Raw genomic sequence first — 10,128 nt, 5'->3', positions numbered from 1 at the left:
CTGGGCGGTGGTGGCTCACGCCTTTAATCCCAGCACTTGGGAGGCAGAGGCAGGTGGATTTCTAAGTTAAGGCCAGCCTGGTCTACGGAGTGAGTTCCAGGACAGCCAGGGCTATACAGAGAAACTCTGTCTTGAAAAAACAAAAAACAAAAACATAAAACAAAACAAAAAAGGGGGGGCCAGGAAGAACAAAAGGGAAGAAATCAACAAATTTAAAGTTATCTTAGCTGTATGGGCAATTCACAATGAAAGAATGTACCAAGTGTCTAGACAAGAAAGTAGGAGAGGGAGAAGGAAGGGAAGCGACACAGCCAGCCTCCAAATCTAGCCTCCATGGAAGAAAAGTGCAGAGAGGACCGGAGGGGCTCTCCTCGGCAGCAGCACCAGGAGCTCTAAGCAGTGCGTGTACTAAGACAAACGTTCTGAGCAACAAAAACACCCTTGTTCACAAATGTATTTTGAACAGTGAGTTAAGATTTAAACACACTATACATAAAACAGCTTCACACTTACCAGCTTCTCTTTTCTTAGATTTCACCTTAGGTTCAACATCCACAAGTAGTGTGTCTAGAGGTAAGCTGTCTGGTAGAATAAAATAGCGAATGTTATTGCCTCGAATACTCAATGTTTCCAACTGTACAGGCTCTCTGTTCTTCAGGGTCATTTTCACAGCTTTCAGGTGTGTGTTCATGCTGACATCTACACCTAGGGGGGAGGAAGCACAACAATTACTAGCATGATAAACAAGGCAATCTACCTTGCCAACAGTTGAAATCAGATTGTAAAGATTTTTTTCTGCTGTTATAGGTCAAGTTTCTATGACAACTTAATATATGCACAATGGGGGAAAATGTCAAAATAAATCAGCAATTTTTCTTTCTTAAAGGTTTTTCCTAGACACAATACTCTATACAGAGCTGAGTCCACTTACAGAATTGAATGCACTGGTGGTGTGGTTAAGTGACTCCTGTAATCTCAGCATTCAAGAGGCTGAGGCATGAGGAATGCATGTGTTCAAGGCAAGCCTGGACAACAGACAAAGATCTATCTGCTAGACAAAGGAAATGAACACAGCAAGTCATGAAGGAACCATGAGTCTACTACCTTCAGAACTGAATTCTTGTCCCAGGATTAGCTCCTGTTTGTGGTAAAGTTCTCCCACTGTCCCCATAACTTCTCACCCAACATTCTATCATTCCATAGGCCTTTCTTCTTAAAGACCTATGGTATTTTTCCCTATCATTACGAACTCCTCCCCCACTTTCCTATGTACCCCAGCTGACCTCAGACTTGTGATTCTCCTGCCCAAGTCTCCAGTGCTTGCACTACAGGAACTCACCACCAGGCTAGAGACATGGTAAGTGTGCAGGGCTCTTACAGAGAACCAAGTTTGGTTCTCAGTACCCACATTAGAAGGGTCATAACTAATTGCCTGTAACTCCAGCTCCAGAGAGACCCAGTACCTCTGGCCTCCAAAGGCACCTGCACTCACATAGTTAAAACAGAATCTTATCAACAACATTTGTATGAGTAGAGTTATGTGGGAAGGCAGGTACCTATGTGTCATGGTGCATGACTAGAGATAGGACAACTCACAAGAATCAGGTCTCTCTTTCCTCTGTGTAGATCCTGAGACATGAACTCAGCTGTCAGGCTTGGAGCAGATGCCTTTACCCACAGAGCTCAGCTGGCACACCCTCTGCCTTTTTTTCTGAGACAGAATCTCTCACAGAACAGGAAGTCCCCAGCTTTTGGGGGAGCTGTAGATCTGAACTCAGGTTCTCAAGTTTGCACAGTAAGCACTTTAACAACTAGGTCCTTTGTCTGGGTCTTTATGTCTTTCTAAATGTGAAGGTTTTTAGTTTTTTTGTGGTGCTATGGACTGAATCTAGGACCTCAAGCATGTCAGGTAACTGTTCTAATCACCTTGTAACCCAGCCCTTAACTGAGCTTGTTTGTATATTTGTTTTTTGTTTCGTTAGACAGGCTGTCACTATGCAGCCCACAGTTGCCTCAAACTAAGGGTTCTACCCTAGCCTTCTAAGTATTGGCATTATAAGCATGAGCCACTATGCCAGGCTAACCTTACTGTTTTTCTCTCCAAAAATTCACTATTACAAATCCTTTCTTTACTGGGCAGGGGTGGAGCACACCTTTAATTCTAGCAGAGGCAGGCCAATCTTAGTGAGTTCAAGGCCAGCCCTGTTCTATAGACCAAGTTCCAGGACAGTCAGCTACACTGAAAATCTTAAAACAAACAAACAAACAAACAACCCACAAAACCCAACAACAAATGCTTTCCTCGTGCACATCTGTAATACCAGCAGCCAGGAGCTAGAGGCACAAAACCAGAAGAAGGCCATCTTTAAATATACACAGTGAGTTTGAGGCCAGTTCTGGGACACATAAATCCTGCATCTAAAAAAAAGCAATGAGGAGAGAGGAAGAAAGAAGAGGAGGAGGAGAAGATCTTTCCCAACACTGTTCTACAGGGAACAGACCAAATCCCCACTCAAGGAACTTTAACAGGCAGCAACTCTACATCCTTAGATATGGAGATTAGGCCTATCTAAAAATGTAAATAGGCAAGTTCCATTCACAATTAGTACTGAAAACTTCTAAAAAGGCCACAAAATGCCATCCCATTTTCTCCTGGCTTACTAAAACATTTGTACCTACCTATTAAAAACCGTACACAGCTACAAGTTCAATATTTTAGAGAATAGAAACACATGTTAGGATACTATTTTTCCTCCTTTGATAACCACTTTTTAAAAAGTCTTAGAAGACAAACAGAAGAGGATAATGAAGGGCGAACAATGATAAAAAACTTGAGCACAAAAATACCATAGTAAAGGGCTGGCGAAATGGCTCAGCGGGTAAGAGCACTGACTGCTCTTCTGAAGGCCCTGAGTTCGGATCCCAGCAACCACATGGTGGTTCACAACCACCCGTAATGAGATCTGATGCCCTCTTCTGGTGCATCTGAAGACAGCTACACCTGTATTACACCAGAGTGAGCAGGGCCAGAGCAAGCGGCCATCTATCTGTACAGCTACAGTGTACTCATACACATAAAAGTAAATAAATAAATCTTTAAAAAAATACCATAGTAAAAAATCATATATAATTAACATAGGCCAATAACTTACAGTCAAATGTGAAACACAAACGTAATAAAAGTGCAAGTCTCCGAAGTGTTTTGGGAGAAGCAACATTCTATGCAGAAGAACACACACACACAAAGGTATACAAGGTAAGAAAACAGAAGCAGCACCTGGCAGTTTGGTTTGGTTATAGTGCAAGAATATAAGATAAGTGGGGCTGGAGAGATGGCTCAGCAGGTAAAAGCACGGGTTGCTCTTCCAAAGGACCTGGGTGCAATTCCCAGCACCCACTTGGCAGCTTACAACCCCAGTTCCAGGGATCTGATACCTCACACAGACATACATGCAGGCAAAACATTAATGTACATAAAATTTTTTAATGATAAGGCTTAATTAAGGTCCATTCAGTAATTCAGACAAGAAGAATGAGGACCTGCACTACAACAATGCTCATTAAACAACCTAAAGGAAGAAAACACCGCCAAAGCCTCTCCGGCGGGTGGACATGGAAGAAAAAGCCTTCAGCACAAACATTACAGAAGCAGTCCAGCCTTCTTACCTGTGATTGTTCCATGGACCTGTGTTCCGTTCTTCAATTCAATGGTTACAGTTTCATGACTCAATTTCATCAAAAATCTGTAAAAACAGAAATAAAGTCCTGACTTTTTTACCTTAACATTTAGAAGTCTTTTTGTGAAGTCGGTAGAGTAAAATTGCTATAGATCAAAATCTCTAAAATGCTTCTACAACAGTTCATATGGGGTCTGGATAGCTAACTTGGCAGTGGAGAGCACTCTTCTCTCTTGTAGAGGACCCAGTTTGAGTCCCAGAACTCACATGGAAGCTCACAACCATCTGTTACCTTTGCTCCAGAGAATCTGGAGACCTATTCTGATCTTCATAGGCACCAGGCAAATTTGTGATGTACATACATGCAGAGAAAACATTCACACATAAAATGAACATATCTTAAAAACACAGTGCTTAACTTTTTCTGAACTAAACTCGTAAACTTATAAGGAATGAAGTAATAAACTGTCTGTCATTTGGCACTTGACTGTCTACCACAGGCATCCACCTTTTTTGACTTCACTGAACCACACTGGATGAAAAATTGTCCAACCTGCAGCCCACAGGCTGCAGAGCACTCAAATGTTTACTTGTCAAGATAATGTCACCTGCAAGGCTCATACCTGAGTCTGTAAATTTGTGTTGAGCCATAATCATAACTGTCCTGAGCTTCTGACTAGAAAATACTAGAAAAAATGATTACAAAACAGCCTTAAATAAAGATATTTGAAGATCCTAGAGTAGCATTAGGTGTGGTAGTGCATCTTTAAATTCCAGTACTTGCAAGACAGGCAGATGGGTCTCTGTGAACTAACTGGAGGCCAGTCTGTTCTATAAAGTGATGGCAACATTGTCTCAACAAACAATAGATCCTAGACTAATTTTCAGCCACAAAAAGGAAATAATTCTAACCAACAGTATAAGATTACATGGTAGAAATAACTCTTTTCTATTTCTGCATTCTTGGTGAATAGGGCTATTATTCTAAGCCATAAGCATAAATGTAAGAATCCTTCTTTACACAAAGTAAGCTATTCTTCAAAGGCATCTATATAACACTTGGAGCTTATTTAGCAGTTTACACTGGAGATAATTCCCTAAAAATAAATATCCGAAGAGCTACATAGTAGCTCACTCTATGGAAATGACAATTATCCCACTGTGAATGATGTTTTCAATTTTCTGACATACCAACCCATTTATGCAAGCCCTCACCAGTAACAATTAACAATCTCCCAGTTTTCTATGCAAAAAAAAAGGTGGGGGAGGAGTGTTGTAAAGAGACATAGCAAGGTGGTATCCACAGCACTTGCCAAGCCTGAGGATCCCAAATGATGAGAGAACTGACTCCTTCTAGTCTTTTGATCTTTGTGTACACACACACAGTGATATCAACCCTCCCCCCATAAATAAATACAGCTTGGTTTTGTATTGGTTTTTTTTTTGAGACAGGATTCTCTGTGTTCCGTGGATGCCCTGGAACTCACTCTGTAGACCAGGATGGGCTTGAATTTAGAGATTATCCTGCCTCTGCTTCCTAATGGAGTGTGGCACCCTCCACCCTGTTAATAAATATAATCTCAAAAATGAAACAAAACCAAACCATGGTAGTATACCCTTTAATAGAGCTCTAGGGAGGCAGAGGCAGGAGGATCTCTGTGAATTCAAGGCCAGCCTGGTCTACACAGTGAGCACCAGCCAACCAAGACCCTCGCATTCTCTCTCACATCAAAACCAATCATCAGCACCAACATAATCAGTTAATTAATTAAAATACCAAGCAGCACCATCAAGATGGCTCAGAAGGTAAAAGTACTATACAGGCTAAGGACCTGAGTTTTAATCTGAGACCCTGGAGGAAAGCAAAAACAAATTCCCCAAAACTGTCTTATAACATACGTGTGCACCTGCTGTGTGCAAGAATACACACAAACAGTAATTTTTGAGTTTCTCTGTGTAGCCCTGGCTGTCCTGGAACTCAGAAATCTCCCTGCTTCTGCCTCCCAAGCGCTGGGATTAAAGGCGTGCGCCACCAATGCCGGCGTAATTTATTTTCTAATGAGCAAAGCTAAAAAAAAAAAAAAGTATGCTTGTAATCTTACCATTTGGAAAATTCTTGTGAGTGTGAACCAGTCTGGCTGAATGCATTATTTGAAAGAAAGAAAGAAAGAAAGAAAGAAAGAAAGAAAGAAAGAAAGAAAGAGAGAGAGAGAGAAAGAGAGAGAGAGAGAAGGGGGAAGGAGGGGGAGGGGAGAGAGAGAGGGAGAAAGAAGTTTGAGGAAAAGAAAGAAAAAGAAAAAAGAAGGGACGCTAGAGATGGTTGAGAGCACAGACTGCTTATTCCAGAGGAGCCATATGGCACCTCACAACTCTCTGTAGCTCTTGATCCAGGGGATCCAACACTTTCTTCTGATCTCCATAGACATCAGACAAACATGTTGTGCATGGACAAAAACCTCATATATATAAAATAAATCTTTATAAAAATAAAAACAGAAAGGAGTATAACAAGGTCTCAGACCTTAGTAGGCCTCAAGACCTTACCAATTCCACGTTGGAAGTACAAGTCTATGTATATGTATATAAATAGTATGTCTATGTATGTATACATAGATAGTACCACCTGCCAAAACTAAACAAAGGCCTAGTCCATCAAAGTTCAGTTATAGGAAAGTCTCTAAATGTATTAACCTTGCTTTTTGGTGTCTATTTCTGCCTCTGGTTAGCTCTTCTTGTTAACTGACATACGTCGACCCAGGACATGGTTTTTGTGCTTAAGAAGCTTATCCTGAGAAAGGCTCAGGGCTCCACTAGGACCCTGAACACCTAATGGAGTTACTGGATGGCTAACAGGCTTTCTATTGGCTTAAGCCCATGTCCAAGCAGTCTACTCTGGTGAACATCCCAAACAGGAAAAAGGAGGAGGAAAAAGCAAGTAGCAGTAATAAGACTGGGTATGGTTCAGGAATATAGAAAGTCTGCATTTCTGTTTTCTTTTGGGGGGGGGGAGAAGGGGTTGAGACAGGGTTTCTCTGTATAGCCCTGGCTGTCCTGGAACTCCCTCTGTACAGCATGCTGGCCTTGAACGCAGAGAAAGTGCGGGGATTCAAGGCATTGGCCACCATCACCTAGCTGTGAATTCTCTTAACGAGACTAGCACATCAAACAGAATATGGAGTTCTTTAAGTACTCGAATTTTTCCTATTTGAACAGAAAACCAAAGAGAATTGGATAGTGGGAAGAATCTTCATTTAGAAATACTAGGAAAACTGGCAATTTATCAGATGACAGGAGGATTAAGAGGATGAAGTAGCCAATCATACACACTTCCTAAGTTTGGGCAAAGTGGCAATGGGATAAAGGACAATACAACCCCACTAACTAATGGACACAAAAGTGCAAAATACATTCTCCCCAGGGTCTGGCGAGATGGCTCAGTGGGTAACAGCACTGACTGCTCTTCCAAAGGTCCTGAGTTCAAATCCCACCAACCACATGAAATGACATCTGACACCCTCTTCTGGTGCATCTGAAGTCAGCTCAGTGTCCTTATAAGTAAATCTTTGGGCCGGAGGAAGGAGAGACTGAGCAAGCGGAGTTGACCGCAAGTGGAGTTGACCAGAGCAAGCAGAGGTCCTAAAATTCAATTCCCAACAACCACATGAAAACTCACAACCATCTGTACAGCTACAGTGTACTCACACACATAAAATAAATAATTTTGTTTATTTGTTTGTTTTTCGAGACAGGGTTTCTCTGTGTAGTCCTGGCTGTCCTGGAACTCCCTCTGTAGTCCAGGCTGGCCTGAAACTCAGAAATCTACCTGCCTCTCCCTCCCAAGTGCTGGGATTAAAGGCATGTGCCGCCACCACACACACACACACACACACACACACACACACACACACACACACACACACACAGGGGCTGGCGAGCTGGAACAGCGGGTAAAAGCACCGACTGTTCTGAAAGTCCTGAGTTTGGATCCCAACAACCACATGGTGGCTCACAACCACCCATAATGAGATTGGAAGCCCTCTTCTGGTGCATCTGAAGACAGCTACAGTGAGTGAGTGGGGGCCAGAGTGAGGGGGGCCAGCAGAGGTCCTGAGTTCAATTCCCAGCAGCCACACACATGATGGCTCACAGCCATCTAGCTGTACAGCTACAGTGTACTCATACACATAAATACACACACACACACACACACACACACACACACACACACACACACACACATATATAAAACCATTCTCCTGTAAGCAGAAATTTCTATACTTTGCTCTACACAAAACGGGACCCAGGACAAATCACAGTAGCAGCAGGGCAGAGTAAGCACATGACTAGGATGGTGACAAAGTCGTAGTAATAGAACCTTTAGATGAGATAACCATAAAAGTTACTGCAAATACATTATAGTGCATATCAGGGAGTAAAGAAACAGCCAGTTGAGGCGTTCTACCTATGTTACAGTCCAAACACAAAGGAACTGAGGCTGTAGCGCAAGCTTGAGTGATTATTAGAAGCTCTCTAGGTGATAGGCCCAGAATATAAGTGTAAACATTTTTTACCCTTAAATGAATGCCTTCTCTACAAATTCCTCCTGAACTGATTATTTTTCTAATTTTAAGCAGAATATATGTAATCTACTCTGCCGTTACCGTTAAAAAAAAAAAAACCTTCAAAAATATTTTAAAAGAAATCTTGTGGACTGTGTACAACAACTTTAAAATGGCATTCTGGTCAACTACAACAGTTCTTGACTCAACAAGAAACTAAATATTTCTAGTTATTGGCTTAGATGTTATATACCCTGCCTCAGGCTTGACCTCAAGCCTGTTCGTTTGGAATTAAAACATGCCTCCAGTTAGGCGCCACTTCCGACATCATCTATGCAGGCGAAATTAATACGTTACCTTCTGCCCCATTCCGGGACCCTTTGTCTTTCCTGAGTTAGAACTCAGTTAGTTAGAACACTAACGAGTTACACACTTCGTATAACTAAGCAGAACTTAATCTAAAACGTCTTGCAAATCGGCGTCGTTACTTGCACATAAAACCATGCTAGTTCTACTAAGTCCTCCTCATTGCAAATGGCCCGATTCGCCACGAAAACGGGCCACTGCTCCGTTTAAGCTGCGGGATAGTAGGTGGGCAGAGGCGGCTCGGCCCCTCCGTTCCTGGCAGAGCGGCGGGGTCTGAGCGCGCCGGCCCTCGCCCGGCACTGGGCGGCCCGCAGGGCGCGGCGGGGCCCGGGGCCTGCGGCCGTTAGCAGGCCGCGCGCACGCGGCTTTCCCGCCTCCCCGGCAGCACGGTGGCCCAGCCTCCCACGCCGACCCCAAACCCTCCACCCGCCGCCTCGCCCGGTGGGGCGCCCGCCTCACCTCACGAGCTTCATCCTAGCGACGCGGGCTCCCCCCTGGTCCGACTGGTCACGGAATTCAAGCTGCAGGGACCCGCGGACTAGGGTTGTGAATGGCCGGAAGAGCGCGGGGAGGCCTGCGGACGCGCGCCGAGAACGCGGAAGCTGCGCTACCTTCCGGCCACCGGGATGGCGACAGCGGCCCCTAGCGACGGGAGGAGTGCTTTGCGCCTTCGGAGGGCAGGAGGGCGGCTGGACATCTGCAGGATTCCCAGACCAGCTATGAAGTTATTAAAACGAGTTGTGGAGGCCTGGAACTTTCACACGTCAAAGGAAGAGAAGTTCAGAGAGAAGCCCTCTAAGACTCGAGTTTAATCCTTGGGATTCACATGTTAGAAGCAGGGAACTCAGTCCTGCAAGTTGTCCTTACTTGGTTTGACAATTAAGCTAAGCCAATCAGATCTTTGTACAAAATAGTTTTCCTTTGGGGATGTGAATTGTACTAACCCAAGAGTTACAGGGCACCTTCTTAAAACTAGGAAAACCATTCTCAGGACAGAGTTTTAAAATAAACCTTTCATTTTATATGTAGTAAGTCCTTCGACTTAAAAAAAATTTGACTTTTCAAAATCTTAAAATTCAAACCTTATTTGAATTCAACAAAAACAAAAAATTCAACACCTTATTTGCAAGAACCACATTGTTAAATGTACTTACTCAACATCTATATTTGTATCTAATTACAAATATAGTGCAAATAATTTCCACTTTCAAAAAGTTTGGATAACGAGTTGGAGAGATGGCTCAGCGGTTAAGAGCACTAACTGCTCTTCCAGAGGTCTTGAGTTCAAATCCCAGCAACCACATGGTGGCTCACAACCATCTGTAATGAGATCTGACGCCCTCTTCTAGTGCGTCTGAAGACAGCTACAGTGCACTTTCATATAATAATAAACCTTAAAAAAAAAGTTTGCAGGGCAGTGGCGGTGCATGCCTTTAATCCCAGCACTTGGGAGGCAGAGGCAGGTGGATTTCTGAGTTCGAGGCCAGACTGATCTATAGAATGAGTTCCTGGACAGCCAGGGCTAC

The 10,128-nt window shown here is 43.3% G+C and overlaps 1 protein-coding gene across 2 annotated transcripts in view; it reads right to left on the bottom strand.

The window, feature by feature from the left end:
* Snrpd1 (small nuclear ribonucleoprotein D1 polypeptide) overlaps positions 1-9,209 on the bottom strand; it is a 15,052-nt gene extending 5,843 nt beyond the window's left edge. Inside the window, exons 1-3 of one of the 2 annotated variants that reach the window (XM_031364958.1) lie at positions 9,062-9,209; positions 3,667-3,743; positions 514-705 (exon numbers count right to left, since the gene is read on the bottom strand). In XM_031364958.1, the coding sequence (XP_031220818.1) occupies positions 514-705; positions 3,667-3,743; positions 9,062-9,075 (283 nt within the window). In that variant the 5' untranslated portion in view covers positions 9,076-9,209. Of the gene's footprint in view, positions 1-513; positions 706-3,666; positions 3,744-8,593; positions 8,952-9,061 lie in introns of those variants that run through there. The other variant, XM_031364959.1, reaches the window with a different exon arrangement.
* Positions 9,210-10,128: the final 919 nt, after the last annotated feature.

The sequence above is a fragment of the Mastomys coucha genome, unplaced genomic scaffold (assembly GCF_008632895.1).
Source record: "Mastomys coucha isolate ucsf_1 unplaced genomic scaffold, UCSF_Mcou_1 pScaffold13, whole genome shotgun sequence".
Taxonomy (NCBI): domain Eukaryota; kingdom Metazoa; phylum Chordata; class Mammalia; order Rodentia; family Muridae; genus Mastomys; species Mastomys coucha.
This window is presented reverse-complemented; position numbering and strand designations above follow the sequence as displayed.